The 27,413-nt window shown below is 40.3% G+C and overlaps 1 protein-coding gene across 6 annotated transcripts in view; it reads right to left on the bottom strand.

Moving 5' to 3' along the window:
• Positions 1-27,413, bottom strand: part of FAM81A (family with sequence similarity 81 member A) — an 88,073-nt gene that overhangs the window by 32,103 nt on the left and 28,557 nt on the right. For 2 of the 6 annotated variants that reach the window (XM_073211927.1, XM_037004270.2), the window contains exons 2-3: positions 12,876-12,943; positions 11,601-11,874 (exon numbers count right to left, since the gene is read on the bottom strand). In XM_073211927.1, coding sequence (XP_073068028.1) covers positions 11,601-11,874; positions 12,876-12,922 — 321 coding nt within the window. In that variant the 5' untranslated portion in view covers positions 12,923-12,943. Of the gene's footprint in view, positions 1-11,600; positions 11,875-12,846; positions 12,944-25,445; positions 25,650-27,413 lie in introns of all 6 variants that reach the window. The other 4 variants (XM_073211926.1, XM_073211928.1, XM_017668454.3 and 1 more) reach the window with 4 other exon arrangements.

The raw sequence follows: 27,413 nt of genomic DNA, 5'->3' as shown, positions 1-27,413 counted from the left end.
GTATGTACTTGTTATTATTTGTTTCTAAAAATTTGATGATTTCTGATAAACTGAAAAATCTGTGGTCCAATTTGCAAATGACCAGGAAAGCCTATATGAAATAATGTAATTATGCTTACATAAATTGTTTTTGTGCTTCCTTTTCTCAACCTTTTTTAAGTATAACATACATACAGAAAGTTGCGCTTGTGTACATTTTTTAGGATTTTCAGATTTCCTGTTAAAAAGCAGAAGTTAGCAATATGAAAATTCTGTGTTTTCTTTATTGAAGATCTGGTTGGAGCCACTGTAGATGTAGTCACAGTAACAGTAAAAAAAAAAAAAATTCACTGCAAGGAATTTGGAACTACTAGACCTGTTATCTGCTGTAGTCTCCAGCTTTTTCTGAATGAACCTGCTCTTAAGAAGAATGCAAACCAGTTACAATACCTGTGAATGACAAAACATTAGTCATCTGAACACATTCTCGTAAGAAAACTTCAGATCTGACTAATCTGGTTCTGACACTCTCCCACTGATAAAAAAAAGTGCTGGTGTGTTCACTCTCTTTTAAAAGGAAGCAATACTTACTAGTTATAGTTAACATAAAGTAATACTTAGTTTTCTATATGTAATGCTTCAAACCTTTGTTTAAAATAAGGCTTAAGATCAGGGGTTCTCAAACATCTTCGGAGTGGGTAAAGGATCCCCAGGTGGCTTGTCAAACACACACATTTCTGGGCCCACCCGCAGAGAACCAAAGGGAGGGAACAGGCCCAGAAATGTTCATGCTCCAGGTCCACAGACCCCTCCTGGAGAAACACTGCATTGGACACTATTGAAATGACAAAGGTATAACTAATCTCATATCATCTGAGTTGTTTCTCAATCCAAAAAAATCACTAAGCAAGTAAAATGAACAGTAACTCACAGAGGCACTAAAAATAATGAACACATTTTTAAAAAGGTTCAGTCTTTCCAGTAAGCAAAGAAACAGGAAGTGGGAGTCACACCATTACTGTGCCCGCTGTGGTGCAGAAACTGACAGTCAGGGAGGCTGTGCATGTGTGCAGACAGTGGGAGGCCTGGGGAACTCTGTGCTTGCTGCTCAGTTTTACTGTGACCCTAAAACTGCTCTGAAAAATAAAGTCTATTTAAAATTAAAAATTAAAAACAATACCATTTTCATCTATTAAAACAGCACATATTTTTAGTTCTGTATAAGATATACTAAATGTACATACTAAGATGGATATCAGAAATCAAAAATGCACAGTTGGCTCTACCTGACATGTCTTTCTGGAGTTCCATCAGAATATATTCCTAATGTTCATAACCTTTGACCCAGTAACTCTAGGTCTTAGACTAATCTTATAGGAAGTAAAAAGAGGAAAAATGAACAAAATGTAGGCACAAAGATGTCTTCATTATGCAACACATATACCAGGTATCTACCCAGTACATTATTATGCAACCAGTGAGAGGTTCATGGAGGGCTTTTAAAACAAAGGGAAAATGTGTACAATTTAATATTAAGCAAAAAGAACCATACAAAATAAATATATTGCATGATTCTAGCTGTGTATAAGATTACATATGAAATAACACTAGGATATTAACATTTTGTTTATTGCTGGGGTGGAGTTACGGTTCCTCTTTTCTGTATTTTCCACAATGGCTTTACATCGATTTTATAACCAGAAAAAGAAAAGCCCTTTTAACTTTCAGAATTCTTATGCAAGTGATTAAGATATTATATTAGAAATGCTTTCTTTGAATAATACAAAGAAGAAGTATACCTGACCTTAACACCATATTCATGTTACTGAAAAGTTATGTGAAAACAGAAGGCATTAGAGAGCTTTCTATTTAAAGGAACTCTGTGATGAAGCCTTAGAAAAACAATTCCTCTGCAAAGCCAGTAATGTTCCCTAATTTGTCATTTTTGGAACAATACATTATCATGATGTATTTACTTTAAAAAGGTTACACTCCTAAGTATATCATCAACTCTCCATTACTGTTGGTTCAATTCAAGAAATTATTTTCTGCAGGCAGGGCATGTGATGTGCACCAGGCCTGCCCTCAGGAAGCTCAGTCACAGCAGGAAAGACTATGGGGTGCTAACTGTGTAACCTGATAAATCCATACAATAACATGTTTCACACAGCAGAGAGGAAAGACCAGGCACCTTGGAAAAGTGATGCCCCAAGTCTTCATTTATTTTTTTCTAAGACATGGCCTGTCTTTAGAGAAGACCCCTGCCAAAGACAGTAGGAAATGGCACCCCCACCCCCTGCCACCACCCCCTCCCCCCACACCACCCCTGGAGCTCCACAGGCCTACATCACGCTGTGTATGCAAAGCTGATGAGGACCCGTCCCTGGGGCCTCACCCACCCAGGCAGACTAGTAACACCTGGGAGCGCTAGGCATGTTTCTCCTTCTCCAGCTCTCCCTAGATTTATGAGGATTTGGAAATGCAAGTGTAACTGCAGTATCACCTGGAGAAGGGCCCGACCACGGCAGGACATTCCCTCATAAGATAGCATCTCTCTCTGTGACTTTTTATCTTCACACTAGGACTTAAAACTCTCCAGAGTTCTAGTCTCGGTATCAAATGTCGATTATCAATACCAAATTGCTTTATTGGACATTCAATTGGTCCCTAAAACCTGCCAACTCCCAAATGGAAATCTCTCCACCACGCACATGCAGGAAGTCCTGTCAGCTCTACCTCCAAAACAGATCCAGAAATCCAGCTACTTTTCTCCGCCTCCACTCTGACTTCCCTAATCCTGATCACCTCGACCTAAACTGCCTCAGCAGCCCCCAACCCATCTCCCTGCCTCTATTCATGCTCCCCTACAATCCCTCCTCCATGCAATAGCCAGAGTGATCTTTTTGCAACACAGTATCAGTCTGTAAGCAACAGGAGGGCAAGGGTTTTTATCTGTTTTACTCACTAATGCATTCCCAACACCAAGAGTGTGAATGTATTATTTAAACTCCTTTGCTTAAAATTAAATAATGGCTCCCATTTGTAAACTCTAAACTTCACAGCCTTCAAGGCTTATGAGATGGTTCTGTTCCCCCAGGCTCATGGCACCTCCGTAGCACTGGGCCTTACTGCTCCTCACACATGCCAAGCTTCTTCCTGCTTATGGCCTTGGAACTTGCAACTCCCTCTCTAGAATGTTCTCTGCCCTGTGTGTCTGCTCCCCGACCACCACCACCTTGGCTTGGCTAGCTGCTTCTGTCATTCCGGTCTGAATGCATATGTCACCTAATTCCCCTACCTGTTCTTAAAATAGCCCCACAATCACTCTCCATCATATCATCTTATCAAAGCACTTGGTTTGAAATTACCTTGGTTACTTCTCAGTTCCTGCCTATAAAACCCACTAGAATGTGCAGCAGGCCTCACAGCAAGGGCCTTGCATGCCTGGGTCACCACCATAACCCCAGTCTCTAACAATGCCTGGCTCCCAGAAGGTAGCTGAGTCATTTATCTATCAATGCAGCCCAATAGTCCAGTATTTGGTCTTCCACACTGAAGGCTCAGAGACTATATCTAGCTGGTGCCTGGAGGTTCTCAAAGATGAACTCAGAAAAGCTAAAATGTATTAAAGACAAAAGCAGACACCAGAACACTAATTTGTTATTTACACTGAAAAAACTTCTATCAACAGAAATGAACAAATAACTCAAATTATATTTAATTCACTACCTTCTCCCCCCTAGAGTCAAACTACATGACAAGCCAAGTCTAGCTCGTAGACTGAAAAAATGAATTTGAATGATGTGATGGTTAATTATATGTTAACTAGACTGGGCCAAGGGATGCCCGGATAGCTGGCTGAACATCATTTCCGGGTGTGCCTGGAGGTTAGCATTTGAATTGGTGGACTGAGAAAAGCAGTTGGTCCTTGCTATTGGGGGCAGGCATCATTCAATCCCTTGAGAGTCATAATAAAACAAAAAGGAGGAGGAAGGACGCATTTGCTTTCTGCATGATGGAGCTGGGACGATTCTTCTGCCTCAGCATTCCTAGTTCTCAGGCCTTCACACCTGGACTGGAGGCTACACTGTCAGCTCTCTGGCTCTCAGGCTTCCACACTACACTGGCCTCCCCTGGGTCTCCAGCTTGCAGTCGACAGAGGGTGGGACTTGTCAGTCTCCATAAAATCACGTGAGCCAATACACACACACACACACACACACACACACACACACACGCCCTATTGGTTCTGTTTCTTTGGAGAACACTAATGCAAATGACATTCCCCAACGTCCCTCTGCTGATATATCTGTTCCAATAGGACACAATCACACAGCTGTAGGCTGTAATTCCCTTTTCAGGTAAAATACATGAAGTCCAATAGCCAAGACTCTCTTCTCAGTGACAGTGCCAGATGCACAATAACCAAGTTCCTATCTGTTCACTCAATCATATGTTAACATCATTGTCCACACCTCTGCTGAGACATGCTAAAAAGGCCCAACTGCATACTCATCACCTGGGTTCAGAAAACTCTTCAGTAGCCCATTTGCAAATTATTAAACTACAGAATTATGTATAATCTACTCATTTAGACAAAGACTTGATACAGTTTCCCCTAACGCAACTAGGTCAAAGCCAACACTCCAAGTCTGTAGGACACTATGAAGCCTGAGCACATTGGAAACTGAGTAGGTCTGCAGATTCTAACCACCCAGGTAGCAGATTCCACTGCCCAGTTCCCCAAAGGCCAAAGGCACAGCGAACGTCCTGAGGGGACATGGAGGTCCCACCAACTTTCTCGAGCCATCAGACTTGGGGAAAGGAAAAGCTGACCATCAACAAAGAGGCCACGGTCCACTGACCGGGACTTGGCTTCCAGCGACTGATACAAGCTTCAATCAAAGACAATATGGATAATCCAGATATGTATAATTCATGGCTGACTACATTACCTCTTCTAAATTTATGATGATGATGACAATTCGTGGAAAGTTTCTGAGAAATAAATAATTGATAACATCACAAGGCAAACTGCCAGTGGAGACAATGAGTGGGGATGTATTAAAACAATAGATCCTCTCATTCAACATTTATCAGCACCTACTGTATACCAGCACACAAGGGTCATCTGTTTGACACTGGAATCTGCTGATAGAATATGGGCAATAATTACAGGGTTCTGGAAGAGCCAAGGACACCAGAGCCTTTGATTATAAAAGAGTTATTGAGCTCCTACTATGTGCTAGACACAGTGGTAGATGTTAAAAATGGAAAAATTAAGACTCAGGTCTAGCTTTTGAGATCACATAGGCTAGTGGTTTGGCAATATACTATACTTTTTTTCCTGTGTGATGTGTTCAGATCCACATGATAATCTTACAGACTTATAGAGGCAAATTTGCCAAGATGTAGTATTAACATATATCAATTTGATTAGCTTAATCAGGATCCTGGAGTGAGCTTTACATCTTGAGAATGTCTTCAGCTTTAGTTTTTAAATACATAATCACCTGCGGGCACAAATTTTTATAAAACCAGTACCCAGTAAAATTTTATTGAGTGAACTGAGAAACAAGTGTAAACCAGTAATTAGTTAAAAACTAGGCAATTTACATAATGAATGAAGAAATTCATTAAGAATCTATAGATAAAAATATGCCTATCACATCATTTAAATACAATTTTTTAGTATCTTTACACCTCTTTGCCTTAATTGTGCAAATATCTCCCTTACATAGTACCTATCCTCCCAATTTTACATTACTTCTAAATAAAGACTTCCTTATTACTTTTTAAAGTTGAATGTTCACCATGATTCCATTTTAACAAAGTTTGGCTACAATGTGGCAGTTCTGATGTTTCATCAAGCATCCTAATTTTGGTCATGTTTGGATAAACATGCGTAAGCTCATAATATATATATAAAACCATATGACCAAATACAGATAACCCATATAAAACCATAGAATTAGTTTCATATTGGAGTTTAGTAAATTTCCAAACTTCCTTCTGTTTATGATATATGGTTATTAACAGTTATGGCAAAGTAAATGCTCATATGTACAAAATAAATTTTTACCAAAATTAGTTTTTATTGTTTTCCCTCTCTACAACAAAAATCATCTTTTCATTTGCAAAACTGCAAATCCAAAAATACATGTAACTGGAAAAGAGTTCAATCTGATTACTATAAAAATGTGTTTCAGATGGAAAAACAGCAGAATTGAAATTACTTTAAAACTTGCTACATTGCATACTGTTCTTAAAATTGTCTTAAATAAACACATGAAAGAAAAATCATATAAAAGGACATCTTAAAAAAAGATTAGGAAAAGCCTAAATGATTGGTGATTTTGGATTCCTAAGTATGCTGCTAGTAACTGTAATTAAGCAGTTCAATGAACTCCTTCAAAGGAATGATGGGCAGGGAGAGTTCAAGAAGAATCAAAGCTAGAATTACTAGTTTCATGGAGAAATTCTTCCTGAAGAGGGAGAAATACTCAGAAAGCAAAGAATGGATAAAAAGCACCACCTCTCAACATTTGACAACTGGTTACCTGAGATCCGGGTCCTATTAGAGCTTTCAAGGGGCAAAGCAGAAAAACAAAGGAGCATATTTTTGCAGTTTAACAATCCGGGTTTAGTCTCAGCACTGCCACTTACGGGCCTTGCGATTCAGACAAGTCCCTTCCCTTCCCTGGCTCTCAAATGCATCATCTGAAGAGGATGCAGTTCACACAGGTGACCTTTCCGTATCTTCTAGTCCTTTTTGCTACCAGCAAATTAACAGCTGGCTTCACTTTATTCACTTAATAAGCATTCAGTTGCTCCAAACATTGTCCTAGACAATGCAAAGATGACTAAGACAAGGTTCCTTTCTTGTTGAAGAGTTCAAAATCTATCCGGGGAAACAGACTTGAAAGGAAACAATGACAATCCTCTTCAGTAAATGCTATGGTAACAGTGCTGGGTGCTCCAGAGACATTAAAGGAAAGGGGATTGGGGGCAAGGATGGAATTGGCAAGGGAGGGCTTCCTAGAATGAAAAAACTATTAAATAGCATTGAGGGCTCAGCTAAAGTTGGAAAATATATGTTTAAAATGGTTCTGATAATCGGATTAGGACACAGCAGCAACCAAAGGGGAAACTATGCCCCAGGCCCCACAGCTGCAGCTAAGTACTATCACCTCTAATGGTGACAGCAAAAATTAAGTCCAGGGTTTTCTAAGGGTAGGTACACTCTGCTTTTACTGGAGGACAGTACTGCTGGAACAGACTGGCTTCAGTCTCTTATCTGTCCACCATCCACATGAGCAAAGGAACCCAGCTGGGCATCCACAGGGAAATGCTGGGCATGGAAAGGATGGGGAGGTCACACTATTTCCTCACATGAAACATAGGAGTGTATTTTTTTATGAAACACTTATTCACCTTTGGTTGAGGAGATGGGAACCTCAGAATTATTTATCCCCATTCACTTTAGTTTTCCCTCTTCCTCTCTAGGTTTGGGAGCAAAAGGGCTATGTACATATCCCTAGTGTAGCTCTAATCCCTAGTGTATCCCTAACCCTTCTCAAATTTGAAACATGTAAATAGGGTTCTTCAATTTTGGGAAGGTGCCAACTTGGGGCTAGCAAGCTGTTCAGCCTTTGGGATGAAATTGCTCTAGCACTCAAATATAAAACTGGAAAGACCATTCTAAACACAGACATCATCTTCCAAAAACAAGTAAACTGTCTACAGCAATCTCTTAAACCTTCTATGCCCCTCTGGTGTTTAGAGTTCTTTGATTTCAGGCAGTTGTGCCTGACTCCGGCTAACTTAGGGGGAAAAAATGGAATTTATTGGAAGAACATAGGGGAGAGATGCACACAGCCAGCAAGGCAGCTAGGGATCCAGACTGAGAAAAAGACACAAAAGACATTTCCTAGGGTCCAGGCAACAGGAACCACTGGGCAGTGCCTGCAGGCACAGCTGCTGCAGGGAGGGGTCCAGTCACTTCCAGTCCTTGGATCACTGTGCTCAGGTTTCAAGCTCCAGGAAGTAAGAGTTATCTGCACTCTGGCCTGAGTTACAGCCTCCAATCCTTTGTTGCTAAAAAGGTGATAAGCTGATTAATAGCCATCCAGTCTGTATCCAATGGAAGAAAGGGAAACCTCAAAAGGAAATCAAAGTGCTGTGACCAAAAGAAATTGGAATGGCTGCCATCAGTCACCATAACAACAAAGACCCACTAAGTCCCTCAGGAACAAAGATAGTCCTTTTCATTAAACACAAGTGCAGACCAGAAATTTTAAAACCCGGAAGATAAATGTACTTCAATTAATGTGCAACTCTGAGTGAGCTCTAAGCAAAGATATATGAGGCTCTTGAAGAAAGTGGAAGTCGGTCACCATGTGATATACCAGGACCTCACTTAGGTATAAGCTAAGTGAGAATTATCAAAAAAAGAAATTAACTATGCAAACAGTGGCCATAAAAGAGCTAGAATACCTGTATTAACATCAAATGAAATAGACTTTCTGACAAGAAATATTACAAGATATAAAGAAAGACATTTTACAATAAAAAGCTAAATACAATAAGAAGATATATATAATCATAAATATATATGCACCTAACAGTAGAATCCCAAAACACATGAAGTAATCACTAACAGAACTAAAAGGAGAAATAGGCAATTCAACAATGAGTTGGAGGTTTTAGTTATTGATAGAACAGGAGTCTGAATAAATTTAAAGAGATTAAAAATATACAAAGTATGTCTCTGCCCACCTGGAATTAAATTAGAGATCCACAATAGAAATAAATTTGGGAAAGCCCCAAACCTTTGGAAATTAAACAGCACATGTCTAAGTAACACAGGAGTTCAAAAGGGAAACCACAAAGGAAATTTAAAAATTTTTGGAACTTAATGAAAACAAAAAGACAACATACCAAAATTCATGGGAAGCGGCCAAAAGAGTGCTTAGAGGACACTTCATAACTTTAAACACCATTATCAGAAAAGATCTCACCAATTACGTAAGCTTCCACCTTAAGAAACTAGAAAAAGAAAAGCAAACTAAATCAAATGGGAAAAAAGTAAATAATACAGAATTTAAATCAATGAAACAGAAAAGCAATAGAAAAAATGGATAAAACCAAGAAGAAATACAATATTGTTAAGACGGCAATTCCCCAAACTGATCTTTACATTCAAAGCAATCTCTGTCAAAATCTCAGTAGAATTTTCTATAACAACCAGCAGCTGACCTTAAAATTTAAATGAAAATGCAAAGAACCTAGTATAGCCAAAACAATTTTAAAAAGAACCAAGTGGGAGGACTTACACTGCCTCATTTCAAAATGTACTCTAAAGCTAGAAATTAAGGCAGTGTGGTATTGGCATAGGAAAACCATACAGATCAATGGACTCAAGAAATAAACCCTTCTATGTTATGGCCAATTGACTTTCAACAAAGGAACAAGTGGGAAAATGGTAAGATTTCCCTTGGATACCCATATTTTAAAAATTAACTTAGACCTTTACCTCACTTTGTACAGTGGATCACAGACCTAAATGTAAGAACTAAAACTAAAACATTAGAAAAAAACATAAAATTTTTGTAACCCTGCATTAAACACTTAAGACACAACACTGAAAGTAGGAACTATAAAAGAAAAAAAAATGATTAAGTTGACTTCATTAAAATTTTTGAATGTTGCACTTCCAAAGCCACCATTAGGAAATGAAAATGTAAGCTGCAAAATGGGAGAAAATATTTGCAAATCATGTATCCCATAAGGGGCTTGTATCCAGACTATATAAAGAACTTTTACTACTCAATAATAAGGCAAACAGTCCAATTTATAAACGGGTTCTGATGCGTGCTACAACATGGATGAACTTGAAAACTTTATGCTACGTGAAATAACTCAGAAACAAAGAACAAACACCATGTTCATTCCATTTATATGATGTACCTAGAATGGGCAAATTCATTGAGGCAGAAATACTTTCTAAAAATAATTTTTTAAAAATGGGTAGAACACTTGAGTAAACACTTCACCAAAGAAGACATACAAATGACCAATAAGTCCATGAAAAAGTGCTCAGCATCATTCGTCACTAGGGAACGGCACGTTATAAGAACAGTGAAATACCACTACACATTCACTCAAGTGCTAGAGTCAAAAGGATAGAAAATATCAAGCACTAGTGAGGATGTGGAGAAACTGGCAACCTCAGACTTTGCTGGTGAGATTGTAAGATGGTATAGCCACTTTGGAAAATTATTGGGCTAGCTTTTAAAAAGTTAAACATAAGCTTACTGTAAGACCCAGCAATTCCATTCCTACAAATTTACCCAAGAGAAATGAAAACATAGGTACACACAAAGACATACACAAGTGTTCATAGCAGCTTTATTCGTAATAGCTAAAAACTGGAAACACTCTAAATGTCACCAGCTAATGAACAGATAAACAGAATGGGATATAATCCATACAACAGGATGCTACTAAGACATGCAAAGAAACAAACTACGGATACATCTTAGACCATGGCTGAACCTCAGAAAGATTATACTAAGTGAAATAAGGCAGACGAAAAAGACTTCATTTTGTAAGATTCCACTTACATGGAATGTCCAGAAAAGAAATTTATGGAGACAGAAAGCAGATTATTGGTTGCTTGGGGCCAGGGTGGAAGTAAGGATTGACTGAAAACAGGTTTATATAAATTTTGGGGGGTGATGGAAATGTTTAACAACTGAATTGTGCTGATGGTTGCATAATTCTATAAATTTACTAAAGATCATTACATTGTACACTTATAATGGGTAGATTTTCGCAGCTTTTAAATTATACCTCAATAAAGCTGTTAGAAACAAACACTGAAAAAGAAAATGACGCTTAATTCCAGGGAACGTAATAAAGATACAATCTCCATGACTTAAAGGTTTTCCTTAATCTAGCCACATATCTTTTATTCATATATTTTAAAATTACACATGAAGGATATTACCATGGTTCAACAATGGAAGCCCAGGCTCTAAACGATCTTAAGCTTTGGGAACTAAATTGTGTCCTTCCCATGATTGCTCAATAAATAGCAGTAAATTTAAAAATTCTAAATATAGACAATATGGCCTTTTGGGGGGCTAATTTCAGAGAAAATAAAATCAATAAAAGGGGAGTCTAAGAAGCAATTTAGATTCCTAGATTGTTTGGGTAATAAACTGTATTATATATACGATCATTATAACCTAGAAACATTTCATCTGAAGCAGCAAAGGCTGACCTAGTAATTGATTTAATAGCTGTCTTCAATGACATGAAGGGTTTTACAGGAAAACTATTTAACTAGTTCTCTCTTTCCATTGAGACCGGAACAAAACAGTGATTTAATAACCAGCAAGGTAAATTTAGATTAAACATAACACTCACAGTAACTGCTATCAAATACTGGAATAAATTTAATTAAGACACCTGTTAAAGCTGTTTCCGTGGCCATCATTAAGAGCAGCTTTGGTCTGAACGCATTACGGCCTGGGAGGTGGAAATCGGACTTGCTGACCACCTGATGGGGAGCCAGTGGGAAGGAGCACAGCCCACCTGACTTTCACACACCTTACCTCGATATCGCGATTAAGTTGCTTCACTATGGCAGTTATGTTTCTGATGTGCTCCTCCAAGAAGAGCCTAGCCAAGCGGTCGCCTCCCCCTTTGTTTTGCATTTTCTGCAAACTGTTGACGATGTCGTCTTTAATCCGGAAGGCATGCTCCACCAGGGCAGCAGTGGTTTTCTCGTGGCAGAGGATCCTGTCTTCCAGCTGCTCCACTAGGCTTACTGATGAGTAGGGTGCCATGGTCAGGGACTGGCTGTGTCTGGGCATGGTTCTAACTCGCCTGTGGGAGGAAGCCACATTACTAGGGTTGTTAGTTGGAAAAAAAAATGTCTAAAGCTAGATTCAAGACATCCAGAAAAGGAAATGCAAATTATCTATCCCTAACAAGCTAAATGGGGTTTGAGGCAGAGTTTTCTTCATGACCCAGGCACTATCTTTAAACAACTGTATCCAGAGAGTTAAGTGTACTAGTAGCAGGCTCCATGACCTCCAAAAGTAAGAGGCCGATGGAACTGGGCACACTGAGATGTCTCCCCAGTAGAAGCTGTTATTGAAGTCTGGCTTGTAAACAAAACCTCCTGAAGTACCCTCCTCTCCAACACCCCCTTAAACCAGAGGTTACAAATCCAAATGCCTACAGGGGTCAAGCAGGGGACATACATGAGTGAAGCATACCACACATGATGCAATAGGGAGTAGTGGGGAGTTGAGAGAACTGGAAAGGGCATTCGTCAACTACAGGCAGCCACAATTCTGCTCCATGCATGAGTGACCATAGAACACAGGCCCATTTTTCCAGATGATCTGATATTTCAACAGCCAGGAAATTCAGACTTGTATGTGAAATCACCTAATTTTTAAATGATAACAACTCATTTAAGAAGTATTTAAGATGATACAGGCCAAACAATGTACTTTCCTGGGCCAGTTTTGGCCCATGGGCAGCCAGTTTGCACTTTCTGATTAAAAGGATTAGCAGGGACATTAGCCCCCAAGTCTCCAGAGTTAAGATTTTACTGTTGACCAGAAATATAACTGTCCTGCAGGACTACTGTGAAGTCTCCACCTCTTGCAGCCACTGAGGGGCCAACAGTAACTACAAAAGGGAAGCTAGAGTGGGGGCACAACAGCACTTCTCCTGCCCTTGAACAAAATCATTGTTGGATAATGTAACAGCCACAAAGCTTCATTATGTAATGACTATGTCACCCACTAGCAGCCCTCATGGGATTGGTGGAAAGGAAAAGTATACCTTAGATGCATATTTTCCATATATTATACCTTTCCTCGGTGACAAGAGAAGGAAATACAGTGCTCCTTTGGGCCATTTTCTTTTTAATAATTCACATCTGTTGAAAAAATAAATATTAAATTTTTTAAGTTTAGAACTTAAATGACCTCTGAAACTTATTACTAATTGCTAAGAGGATCATAAATTACCCTCAGTTAAATCATTAAATGCCTTATATCTTATATATGAAATAAATAGCAAATGTTTCCAAACAAGGATCAAAGAATCAAAATGCTTCTGAAATTAACACCACTAAGCCCTATTAGACAGTCAAGCAAAGACTATTGCATGGAGTTTTCTCAAGTTCCTTCATCTGAAATGTGCATTTCAAACTTGAGACTGCTTTTACAAACACAAGAAAACTTCTTTAACAGGCTTATTTAATCTTGTAAAGTAGGTAACTACCTTAGTAAATTTGACCTCAGCAAATTTAGAGAATTTCATAGCAAATTAAGATCACTTGTTTCTAAGCTAATCTTAAAACAATGCATAATCAATGGGATCTGACTGGGGAGAACCTATCTATCCACTAAGAGAATGAGAATGATACTCTTCATTAAAACTTTATTCTAAGATATAATCATTCATAGCACACATAATGTAGGGGGGTCATGGAGAAGGCAGTATAGCACAGAGAAGACAAGTATTGATTCTGTAGCATCTTACTTACACTGATGGACAGTGACTGCAGTAAGGTGTGTGAGGGGGGGAACCTGATAATATGGGTGAATGTAGTAACCACAATGTTGTTCATGTGAAACCTTCATAAGATTGTATATCAATGATACCTTAATAAAAAAGATATAATCATTCATATTACATCTCGCATATAAGAAACATTTTGATCATCACAATGCATTAGAAATCTGAACGAAACTGGAGGGTTTTAAAAATATCTCATTACTTAGGTTTCTCAATAATGCTGTTAATTGCCTTAAAACAAAGAATGCCTAGTAACCAGGATCTGATTCAGTAATTTGTTCTCATTTAGATGCTGGATTCAGAAAGCAATTCTGATTGAAACCATTGTTTTGGCGTCATCTCCTCAGTGTTATTTTTAGAGTTTCAAAATGAGAACATTTCATTTTCCTAGACAAAGAAATTTGAATTTAAACAAATTACATTTAAAAAAAAGTGATTCATGCCAAATAAGCTATGATGCCAAAGGAATCTTCGGAATCAAAGATAATAATTTCTGCCATTTAGACTATATAAAATGAAGCCAGTATGGAAGATACTAATATTTAGAATCATAGAATCTTCACAATTTTTAAGCTGTAAAATACCTTAGTTGAGATATTAAACTATAGAACAGCCTAGCCTAAGATATGCTTAGTTGGCATCAATCATGCAGCCAAATAACCTAAACAGGTCAGACAAAACTCCCCTCCCTCAAGGGCTTCACCGCTTATGAAGAAAGGCAGATGCCTTAACCACGAAAACAATGCGTTAAGTGACTACTATCCATTCAAACAAAAACCCATAGGGAGGGAAAAAGGAGAGGGCTCAGTTTTTCCTGGATAGCAGCTAGTTCAGGGAAGAACTAATGAGAATGAGTAGGATTTCCCAAAGTAGAGAATAGAGATTGTTCCACACCTGCCTCAACACTCCAACACTCTCTCTACTTCCTTCACTCTTGACACACTAGATTAATCCATTGTCCAGCCCCAAACTTGGGCACTCCTCATATTCACCTGCTCCAGTCAACAATAACCCTCCCCACCGCCACTCCTGCCACCAGTGTCCTTGGAAGTGTCATGCTCTCTGCTGCCATCAGACCTTTGACGTGTACTCTATTCAAAATGCCCTTCCCATCCCTGCCTATCTAGAAAACTCTTATTTACCCTTTAAGGCCCCACCTGACTCTCAATTCATTTGTGTTTCTTCAGCTCTTTATTCTGGATATATTATACAACTTACTATGCCCTATTATTTTGTTTAATTGTTTAATTGTCTGCTAAACTACATGCTCCTTAAGGGCATGTCTCAAATATTAATAGCCACAGAACTGACCTAGAAGACTGCACACATTTGTTAATGAGAGCCTGACGCCTGACTTGTATTTCACTATCAGAAATTGCAGCAATGAAGGCATTGGAAAATATGTTCTAGTTAAAAAGTATAGTTCTTTATAACGACTGTATTCCAAACATTAGCCTCTCAACATAACATCTGTGAGCGAATGCAGACTTTTGGAATCCCCTTTTCTGAAGGTCATTTCATTCATCCAGAATTATTCTGCCTGAGCTACAGAAGCCCAACCACATCATCTTTCTGAGAAAGGTCTATCAACCACCACTCATTGCCTCAGACTGCTTTTCAGTAACTAACCTTTGTATTACCAAGTGCTACGTGCTCTCTGAGACAGGAAATGTCACATGGCATGAGTTTGGAGCTCACACTGAAGTCTGTTCAGAATTGGTGCCCTTTTCTTGAATGTGGTGGGAATCTTTCCCTGTTAGGCTGCTTGCTTGATGCGTATGACTTTTTGCCAGAACAATGGGATCTATATTGCAAACTAATAAGAATTAAAAATAAGTAAGTCACTGAATTAAATACTTCTCAAAGACCATTTCCAGATCTTTCCACTGTCAATTTTGGCTTATCCACCCAAGGTTATCAGCTCCTGGACATCAATAAATCTGATCTCTAGCACCACAGTGGGCCTACAACATTGGTAGCCAAATCTGAACCATATATTTTGATTGTGCCACATTTTCCTGTTACAGTATTATCTCCAATTTATGAGTTTAAAAAACTTGGGCAAACTAGGGGAAGGGACAGGTAGGTAAAGCAAGGAGAGAAGTATTGAGAGAAATGAGAAAAAGCAAAATCATAATTCCCAAAATACGTGATATATAATATAGAATTTTGGGGTTCACACAAGAGTAAAGGGAAATGTCAAACCAAAATAATTATTTGTGATTAGAAGAATTCTGAGCATTTACATAAAATATATTCTCAGATATACATTTGAATATATATTTTAATGACAAAAGGAGACATTAATGTCAACCAATATTTTTATAAGATAACATTGAGTAGAAACACCTGATACCATTTTAATGTAAAATGATACATTAAATAAAATAAAATTTAACAAATTTTAGTTAATAAAAAATTAAAGTTTGAAACTTAAATAACAGTCACTTAAAGTTAATTCAGTTTTTCAAAGCTTACTATTTAATACAGTATTAATGTGTTCTGCTGAGTGTCATAATAAAAAAATTGGCAAGGCATTTATGAATAAAGTGGTTGTAATTGGTTTTAGGGGAAAAAAATTCTATTTCCTTGTAGTTAAAAATAGAGTGCAAGGATGCAGGGCGAAGAGCAGCTGGAGGTGCATCTACAAAGACTGGTGGGAGGGATTCGTTTCAGGGAGTCGCTCCCTAACTCATCACTTACGCCAGGCTCAGGCCGTGGACTTTGCCCTGGGGCAGTGAAGTGCTATCAGGGATGCGAAGCGGAAGGCAGGCTGCCTGCGGGTCTCAGATCACCAGCGGCAGGAGTTAGAAGGGAGAGATCACAGCGGTAGACCGAGACCAGGGACTCAGCCAGTCAGGGATGTTCCTCGGCCTGGGAAGGGACAGCAGCTTGGGGCTCACTCAAAGCATCATTTCTCCCCCACCGCTGGCCTCTTCTGCTCCTTCCCCCACTTTTCACTGCCTCCTGTCTCTCAATTGCCTTTTTCTTTTCCTATCACTGATCACTCACCATTCACTATCCTTTGCTTTTTCCCTTTTCTTAACTTCCTAGTTCACTGTCCATTACCTGCCTTCTACTCTCTCTCTTTTCCCTCCTACTGGTCTCCTGTTTCACAGCTATAGTCTGACATACTTCTCTTTCATGGAAAACAGGAGGCGGGGTCAGAACGACCCTTATTTGAATCCTGGCTTCCAGCCAAGTGTATGATCTTACCAGGCCAGCCTTAAGTGTGTGGGGTCAGTAAGAACATAAATAGCTGCTCACTCTTACCAAGTCGTTTACCCTGGGGCAGGCACTCAGGAGCACATTTCAGTAAAGGGATTGCTCTTATCTCCATTTAACCAGAGACTTGTGGCAACTGGCCAGAGGTCATATAGCAGGAAAGAACAGAGCAGGAATTTGAACCTAGGGCCTTAGCCTCTTCTACACCAGACATTACTCCCAGGGAGGCTATGGGGTCTCCAGAAGTGCCTTAGGACACCTGATATGATTCCAAAAGGGCTGGTTCCCTCCCCCTCCCTGGCTAAAGCACATCTAATAGGAAATATATCTATTTTTTAAATAAAACTTTATATAAAGGATCCAACAAGAAGTATTCATTTGTTTAAAGAGTTATTATATTGTTTACTGCGTGGGGTTAGTGGTGAAATTATTAGGTACCTGCTCTAACTCCTTCATTCAGCCAGAGCTGCTCCTCCTGGCATCAGCATGTGTTGCGGTTACCGCTGGACAGAAGGCATACTACTGTCACTTGTGTTTTTTAAACCAGAGTACATACATGAAAAGAACAATTAGCAACATGTATATTTTGCATGAAGGAATTTGCAATGTTTTAAGAAACACCTTTTCTTAGACCAAAAAATTGCCTTTTGTGATTAATGAGGTAATATAATAGTAAAATTTAGGCTCTACATAAAGGCATAAAGAATAAAGTAAAAATCACCACTCAGAAATTGCTGATGTTAATACTGCAATTTACATTTCAAGCTCTCCCTCCAGGATACATTTAATTTTCCTTTTTGAAAAAAATGATATCATACTCTATACTATGTATACCCTGCAATTCGTAATTGACACTATATCATGAACATCTTCCCATGTAAATATATAAACCTACACATCAGTTTTTAATGCCTGCATAATATTCCACTGAATGGATATACCATTTTTGTTAGGCAGTCCCAAACTAATGGGCATTTACTGAAATATCACTTATAATCGTGGGATAGTTTGATTTTTTGTTCTCTTATTTTCCTTTCCTTTGTTCTATGAATGATGAAGGTCATATGAAAAGTCAAAGGAGCAGCATACTAACTACTTTCAAAATTGAAGTTAAGGTGAGATGCTGACAATGAAATCTAAAGAATCAAAAAGGCATGAAATCAGTGGACTGTAAGAATGATACATGAGACAAATGGAAGAAGGCAAGTTGCGAGTACCAGTTCAATGTCAGTCTTTGGCTCTGTACTGTGAGCTGCATGAGGAACTGTATTGTCCACAGCTATACCCCTGCCACCTTAGCTGATCAATATTTGCTGGGTAGATGAATCTCAAGGAAAAATGGCTGAAATGGAGTCATTTTGTAATGTTTAATTTAATCATTTGAATTATATTCTGACTAGAGAATGCACAGGCAATCACAAAAGGGGATGATACACTCAGCATGTCCAGTAAAAACAGAGTCTACAGAGGCAAAATTTATTAGTGTTTCCAAGAACCTAAGAGTCTGGGGCAGCAGGAAGAGTTCTGTAATGGAGAGAGATGCCTTAAGGCTCACGGTCCAATGACATTAGCCCCTGAGCCCCCATCACCAAGCACGTCATGAGCTTTCATGTGGGTGTGCGTACAAGGAGAACACACAGGGAGCAGCAAACATGAATCAAGAATTAGTATGTTGGAATTACACTCTGATGATCACATGATACCTCTTGAGGGGAACAGACCGTATGTAAGGTGGCCCCCATGATCTCTGCCTCCTGGAGTTCACATCCTGTATGATCCCCTCCCCCTGAGTGTGATGGGACCCATAATTGACAGAACACAGCAGAGACCAGCCAAGTGGCAGTTGCCTATACTCAGTCAGTAGTTGTAGTCAGCTGGGATTCTGACTGCAAATCATGTAGGGTATGGGTCTGCTCACCAGGAACAGAATATTTATTTTATAATCTAACTTTTAAGTCACTTAATAGATTTCTCATGGTTGTCTTGCTTAGGGAAAAATCTCAAAAGAATACTGAAGAGTTAAGAACTTTAACAATTTTTTTCCCTAACATTAGCTCTGTTCTGGCCAGTGGCAGCAAATTATAAATCTAATTCGCTGCAAGAGATAAAAATCCCAAGAGATACCATTTCATCCCATCAGATTGGAAAATATCAATTGTAGCAAGATCAAATATTGACAGGAATATAAGTGGAACAACAAGTACACCAGGTGGGGATGTGAAATCAATACCACCACCCTGGAGAGCAATCTTCAATATCTAGGAAAGCTAAAGAGGCACAAACCCCATAACCCAAAAAATTCCAGTGCTAAGAAATACAAAAAAACTTCCCCAGTGTGTTTACCAGCAGACATTTACAAGGATACTTAAGGCAGCATTGCTTCTAAGAGCAAAAAAAGTGGGTGGCGGTGGGGATTGAACAACCACCATTAGGCAAAGGGATGAAAAAACTGTGATCTACTCAGGCAATGAAAGAACAGTTATGGACATAAATGGGTTAGAATTACAAGTCCCAATGTGAATGAATCTCACAAATACATTAGTCAAAAAAAGCACATTGAAGGAGGGCAGGGACACTATGAGGACGTTTTTATCAAGTTTAAAATATGCCAAATAACATGCCAAACCTTTAACATCTAAAGATAAATATGGAAATGACAAACACCAAACCCGAATTATATTTATCTCTGAATGAGGGGGAGGATCAGACAGAGGAATAAAGGGGGCTTCAACTAAACGGAGGATGTTTTACTTCTTAAACTTAATTGTTCATTATATCATTTAAAAGACAAGAAAATTACTTCTTCCAGTCTCCACTTAAAAAAATGTGTAAAAACGCCAGAAGTCAGATTGCAAGTCTCTCCAGCGCAGGCACAGAACTCAGTCTTGCCCTATATAGTCTGAGGACACGAAATTGGACTTAAAAGGCAAGAGTAACTAATCTTCATCAAATCCCTGTCCGTTAAGCATTTTATCCATATTGAACACGTATTCTTATCTAGATATTAATATTTCTATAAATGGCTACTGGTTAAATGCCTTAATCAAAACATGGCACATCCACTCGAAAGAACATCAACAGCTATTTTAAACAATAGTTAAAAAGATTATGAAGGAAATAAATTTCTACATAGCTATAATGTTAAGGTTTTGTTTTTTCAAAGAACAAGATTTAAAAATGGGTTTATAATACTATATAAAACCACAGCCAGGGCCTGAAAACCAGAGACATGACATGTTCCATGGCACCACAGTTTTAGGTGGTACAAACATTTTGAATTTAAAAGACCTGCAAATTTTTAAGTTCCACCGCTGCACTGCCTGCCGGTCCTCTTCTCCCTCCTCCTCCCTGAGATGAGGAGATAACCTGACCCCAGGCCAGCAGAGATAGATGGTGAGGTCAAGGACAAGGCTCCCAGTGCCCTTCTGTGTGCGCAGGCTGCCCCTCACCTGCCAGCACGGGGCCCCTCTCTCCATGAGTGGATGCCTGCTGGACTTGCAGCTACCTTTAACGCTGCTCCCTACCCAACCCTGGGCCAAGCTGCTAGAAATGCTCTGTGGTGTGAGCAGCTGGTGTCTGGGTAGATCACTTGCTTTCAGTACAAGAGGCGGAAGAGCGCTGTGTAATCAAGGCCAGGCTGACTAATTCCACAGGCGAAGCACCTAGATTGGTAAGAAGGTCAAAGGAGCTTTCCATAAAGTGACCATAGGGCTCCAGTTGGAGGAGTGCCTCCAAATTATTGCAAAGAAAATGAAACAGCACAAATAAGCACACCCTGTCTCCTTTTTTAATAGGCAGCTCCCCATTTTCTATATCGGGCCAGAATTTTGGACAATGAATGAGCCATGCTTATAAGAACGCACAGGGCTAGCACTGGGCTAGCATATTTGGGGATATAGATGGCATTATAGTTACGAAGTGGATCAGTGGGGAATCTGGGTAAGTCACCAAAGGAGGAAATGTTATAAAGGCCTTACACACCCTCTAAGATGTTGGGCATCCTCACACCCAGACATCCTTCCTTGGACACATTAGGTCAATGGCACATGAATCTTACTTGATATACACCTTGGCATTTCTTTGCAATTGTAAATTACCCCGGAAACCCAGAAACCCCCAACCATCCTGGGGTAAGTGTAATGGGGGCTCCAGTAACAGAAGCACTATTCTGATTATATAGTTCAAAACAGTGGAGAAAGAATTCAATCAAAACATAAATTGTGGCATTGGGTACATTTTTATTCTACTTTCCTTATTTTCATAAAACTTTAATTGAAGTGCTATTTTCACAATGACAAAAACTTAAATAAATGAAAACTTCTTGAATAAAAGAATGAACCAATGAGAAAAAAAAAACACAAACAGAAATTGCCCTTTTACAGCTACAAAGCAGGGACAGTTTAAAAGATGTTATGGTTCCATGAAAATAAGTGTGCTATTAACTCTTTTCCCGTGGTTAAAAACACGTAAAATTTACCACCTTACGCATTAAGTGGGCAGTACAGTAGTGTTAACTATATATCACATTGTTCTGTAACAGATCTCTTAAAACTTTTCATCTTCCCAAAATGACACCCAAATTGAACAACAACTCCATTTGCTGTTAATGTTTCTCTGAAACCTCAGTCCCTTGTGGGCACCTCATGAAGGCTGAGCCCAGCGCCCCCAGTGAAGCCCTGGGCTGCCCATACATCAGGGCATCAGGCACCATGTACAGGTCCCCTGGCTTGGAGCTGCCATCAGTGGGGGCCACCAGCACAGCATTCCGAAAAGCTTTAGGTTCCAGGGACAGCATGAGTCCCTCCACAGGGTCCTAATGCAACTATTTCTAGTATTGTTTTGTGAAAGTGGGCTTGATTCCACTTTGCAAGATTTGTTCTCTTTCCCCTCCCCTCTACCGCAGAAGGGGAATTCAGTAGGAGGACGAAAGGTGAAGCGTGGCTGTATTTCTGACCCATGTAAAACATACTTCAAAATGCTTAAAACATTTATGGTAGCTTCCAGCCAGTGTAGGGATTACTGCATAACTCATGGGATCCACTAAATCTGCAGCACACCCATGGCCTCTGTCAGGTCCACATGGATTCACAAATGGACTGGAATCATCTGGGCCCCTAGGACCCAAGGGGTGGCCACCAAAGTTGCTTTCATCCACTCTCCACAGCGTAGAATGATGTTAACATTTTTAGGAGAACCCCTGCAAAAACAGATTGGTTTTGTTCCCATCTATTAATAACAGCTATTTTGAAATGCTATTTAAATCTCCTATTGTTATTTGAAATTTTCACAGATTATGTCTCCCCAGCTGAGCTGCTTTGGGGCAGCAGGGACCACATACCAAAGGAATCTGTAACCCCTATGAAACCCAGCACATGCCTCCTATTTGCTTGTTTTTTGAACTTGGTAAGGCCCGTCATTTTAATTATTGAGGTGCCCTGCCCAAATGACACATCGATGGCTGACTCAAGGCCCCTTCCAGCTGCGAGCCCAGCAGACTGCTTCAGGTCGCCCTACAGTATGCCCGGGCGCTCACACATACACGCACCCACACTGAAGAAGCGGTGTCTCGATATTACTTTCAGGGTGTTTTATTATGATCAACAGCTATATTTGGCAACTTTTCTTTCCAGCATTAGAGAAGACACATTACCAAATGTTAAAAAGGGAATCTGCCAAATGCAACAGCTAGAACAGAAAAAATATTATTCAAAGCTGGTGTAAACTCTCTACCTACTAAACGACCTACACCTCCAGATGCACCGAGGATCATATAGAGGCGGGGAAGGCATGACTGTATACTCTTGCAGAGAGAATGCTAGCTGTGACTTTGGGGTTCTATCCTCTATGAATCCCTGACTGAAAAGATAAGGATTTGGCCTGGAAGAAAAGACCCAGCCTCCAGTCTCTGCCTTTTCTCTCAGACGCAGTAGGAGGAGGCTGGACTTCTCTTGTGAACATGGGAGTCTATGAGAGACTCTTTTATTTGGAGGAACAACTAGAGTGCAGCACATTAATTTTATAACTATTTTAGAGAGAGCAGGGGAGGACTCCTGAGCTCTTCCAGAGATAATTAAAAATGGGGAAAAAAGAAATCTGCAATAAACAAAAAACAAGCTGAAGGCACCAGGGGTTTCTGAAAAACATCTTCCCGGTTCAACAATTTTAAGAATTCCATAATGTGAAAGCAACCCCCACACATTCTCTCCCACATAAACACGCGTTTTATTTAAGCCCCGCTCAGCTAAGCAGCAAGATCTCTTGTCTTCACTTCTGCAGTGACTTTATCCAAAGAAGATGTCATCTGCACAAAAGCATTCTTAAGAGGTAAAAAAGCTGCCTGCCAGCCAGCAGGGGCAGGTATACCTGGAGGAAGGATCCTATTGTGCCAATAACCTCAAAAACTGACCACCCTAAAATCTCATTTCTGACCTCCAACACCAAGTTTGTCCTAACAGACGCTGAGAAATCCAGGCCTTTTGATGTGTGCCAACCAGTACCTTCCCAGTAATTTTCCTGGGGTAGCAGAAAGGTAATCAAATAAACTATTATATTATCACTGATAACCACATTTTAAAAATTACAATAACTGCTGAACCATGCAGGGGGTGCAGGCGATGGCAGGGGGACTCAACAAAAGACCATTGAGTAGTAAAAAGCAATTTCTTTATCTTTTTTCTCCTGATTTCATATTAAAAATCCATGGAACGTAAAACCACATCTATTAAGTCCAGAAAAAAAAACCCACCAAAATAATCAATATAGGGAGAGGGAGGAAAATAGAAGAGTTATTAAGTGAAAAGAACAGGCATAAAGAGGGAAGTGAGGACGAAGAGGCGAAAGTGCAGGAAGGGAGGCAGGGCGGATGGGAGCAGAAGAGAATCAGCAAGACAATGAAGACAGAGGAGCAGGTGGCTGAGGGCTCGCACAGGAGGATGTGAGCTGGAGAACTGCTCCTCACACATTCAGCTGCTCATTTGGGGTGTGAAGAAATAGATGGGCCATTTTTAATATGCTATTTTAGGTCTCTCTACTCTTTTTTTTTCCTTTCATCAAATATGCCCTTTCTTTGCCTTGACACATATACACAAAGTTAAGATGTCATCAGTGGAAAATCATGGATTCCGCTTACAACATGGAAATACCTTTTTGAATCACCCATTATTTTAGTAAAAGTTCTATTTTGAACCAATATCCACCTGACTCTTGGGAGTGCGGTCTCACACCCACTATCATGTACCAGATTCCAACTGACAACTCTAAGGCCATCCTGGGCATTCGCTTCCAAATTTTAAGCTAGAAATTTAGTCCAGTTAACAAAGGACTGAGCCTCTACAGTGCTGAACAAGACAAGTCACAGCCCTCCACTCAGGAGCTCCAGTTCAGTAGGGGGCTATGCGGACGAGCCACCATGCAAGAGAAGAGAGGAAGGTACGTGCACGTGAATGGCAGGAACCATGCGCTGCTCGGGGTGGAAGGCAGGATCGTTTTGAACTGGGCCACCGGGAAAGGCATTTGAAGAGCAGGCATTTGAGTTGCATATTCAAAGGGGCAGCTCAGTGAACACACAGCAGCATGAGAAAGGGTGGAGGGAGGACAAGGCAGAGGCAGCGCTGACTAGTGAAAATCACTGGACACACAGGTTCCTGTTGGTAAGCAGTGGGAGATAAGGCTGGGACCACGTGTGGAGGCCTGGACTCTGCAAACAGGAGACAGTACAAATGGAAAGGAAGGGACCTATTGAGGGAGACTGTGCAGGGCGCACCTCAACACTCAAAGGCCACTGATGCAGGGGTGGGAAGAAGAGGAGAAATGTCAGAATAACCCAAGTGACCAAGAGCAGGTTACAGAGAGGGTGATGGCAGCATGGAAGTCATTACTGGGAGGGACATGCTGTCTCCCCTGTAGGGTACCTCCCCAGTAACGAACAGATAACCTGAGTCTATGTTAAGAAGACACCAGGCAGATCTACTAAGTATATTCTACAAATCACCTGGCCTGTACCCTTCCCCAAGCATCAAGGTCATGAAAGGCAACAACTGAGAAGCCTCCGAACTAAAGGTAACTAAAGAGGTGTGACAGCTGACACCACACTGGACCCTGGGCTGGATCCTGGACCGGGAAGAAACTAAAAAAATGGCTCCCCCTCTTTCTGTTATTAGGACTGTTGGTGACACTTGAATAAGATCTGTTGATGAGACAACAGTACACAATCAATGTTAATTTCTTGATATTGGATGCTTGTTGTGCAAGAAAATATCTTGTGTTTTAGGAAATATACACTGAAGTGTTTGAGGGGGAAGGTTAAGGAATATCAGAGTAAGCCTACAACTTAACTGTGAAATGGTTTGGAAAAAATTACAATGTGTGTTGGGTGGGGGAGAGAGTACGATAGAGCAGGAAGAATAAAGCAAATGTAGCAAATAGTTCATGTTTATCGATCCCGGGAGAAAGGTATGTGAGAATTGTTTATTCTCACAACCTCTCAGTAAATCTGAATTACTTCAAAATTAAAAATTTAAATAGGTAAAAATGACTAAAGAAACCAGGATGAGTGGCTGTTTAGAGACAAAAGAGTCAGACTTCTGGGTATCCAATTCCATACAGGATTTTGGAAAAGGCAGGACAGAACACACCTTGAGCAGTCAGGAGCAAGACGGAGGTTCTGAGTTGCACCTGGGTAACCAGCGTCATGGAGACAAGGAACGAAAGAGGCTCAGGAGGGGATAACTGCCGGCAGCAGGCACAGGGCAGAACTTAGGGAGGAGAGAGACAGTGGACAGGCCTCGGCTCTGCAACCAGGACACCTCTGCGGGAGCCCAACAGGAAAGCAGTTTCAACTGAAAGGTAAGGATGAGACTATGAGTGAGTGGGGGGACAAGAGAGGAGAATGTGAGGCCAGTTCAACACAGCAGCAGGGCACAGAACTGCACTACCAGGTAGAGTGGTCATCAGCCCCAGGTAACCATTTCAATTTAAAATTAACAAAATTTAGAAATGTAGTTCCTCAGTCACACTAGCCACATTTCACACGCTCAGCAGTCACATGTGGCTAGTGACTACGACACTGGACAGCACAGTTAGAAAATAATTCCATCATCACAGAAAGCTCTATTGGACAGGGCTGGCCCTCTAGCATAGTTTCTTTTATTATGAGAGGATGACTTGAACATATGATGGGGTGAGGGTTGGGGTAGGGGAAGGAGGGTCCAAAGAAACTGGAGAAAGGGGATGACAAAGTCCCAACGAGACAAGAAGGAAGGGGAAAAGTCCAGAAAACAGAGAGTGTGGAGTATATGTGTGTTAATCTTGGGGGAAGGACTTGTAAACAAAGGTGGGTTAAAGAAAAATGCTTGGGGTGGTGAGGAGGGTCCCCTGGGAGCTTACGTTGAAGTAGAAGGCAGTAAACTAGGACATGGGCATCCTTAACTTTATTAACAAAAAAAAAGGCTATCTCCTGAAAGGAAACTGTCTGAAGTTGAAGGAATGGAAAAGTCTAGCATAACTTCTAAAGGAAGGCAGTCTGGAGTTAATAAAAGATGGATTTTTCTTTTTTTTTCATAGAAAAGCAAGACCTAGGTGAAATTAAAGCCAGCATAAATTTGCAATGGAACTGTCTGAAGGTCTTTGGGACTTTCTCCTGGAAAACTCGGCAGGCTGGGAGAAGGAAAAGCAGATAATGAGAGTGACTTTGGATTGAGGGCAGAAATAGGAGAGTTCAACAAGTTAAAGTAAAAGATTCTGGGACTCCAGACAGAACTGCAATGGCTGGCAACAGAGAGACTCCAAGTGGAGAAATGGAGCCATAACGGGATTAGAAAAGCAAGCGATTAAGGGGCGAGCGTTCTCAGGGATGGGTAAAATCTGAGGCAGAGAGTGAATAGAATCACATAAGCAGGCTGAAGTCCAAGTTGACGTCCACATCTTGAAGGTGGAAAAGTTTCCAAGACTAAACAAGTGCAAGATGTGAGTCGCTGACATAAACTAAGGCCAGAAGAGCTGATGTGAGGATCTTGAGGAACTTCAAGGTCAATGAAATACACCCTCAATATAAACCCAAAGTCAGTTGTCAAAGACAAAGCAGAGAAGAGAACCAAACTGTTTGCTCACGTTTGTTTCCTTTTTGTAGCATCAAGTGAAGTGATCCCCAGTTCCGGAGGTACGTCAGCATCACCTGGAGAGTTTTCTCTTCCCCTCTTCCCTCCTCCTCATCCTTCTCTTTCTTTTTGGATTTATTTTTAAAATAAAGATTTGTAGGTCGTGTCCACCTTGATGATTCTAATTTGGTATGTTTCGGAATCTCAAGAGCCACATTAAAAAAAAAGTGCTCCAGGTGATTCTGAGGAACCACGAGGGTTGTCAAGCACTGATCAAAAGAAAGACGTATGGGGTACAAGCAGACAGACAGCGTGACCCTCTCACGAGAAGACTTTGTTAGTGCCAGTTAATAATTTGGAGGTGACACTGAGAAGCCCGGGGAAACCCAATGCCTGCTCGGGTGAGATGTGAGAGGGCTGTTCTGAGGGCAGCTGTTCGCTCAGGCTCTGGTGCTAAGGGAGGGACAGGAGATGGGCTTGGCTGCAGAAAAAGGAAAATACAGGAGT

This window comes from Manis javanica, chromosome 8 (genome assembly GCF_040802235.1).
Source record: "Manis javanica isolate MJ-LG chromosome 8, MJ_LKY, whole genome shotgun sequence".
Taxonomy (NCBI): domain Eukaryota; kingdom Metazoa; phylum Chordata; class Mammalia; order Pholidota; family Manidae; genus Manis; species Manis javanica.
The sequence above is the reverse complement of the archived record's forward strand: the minus strand, read 5'-3'. Positions and strand labels throughout refer to the sequence as shown.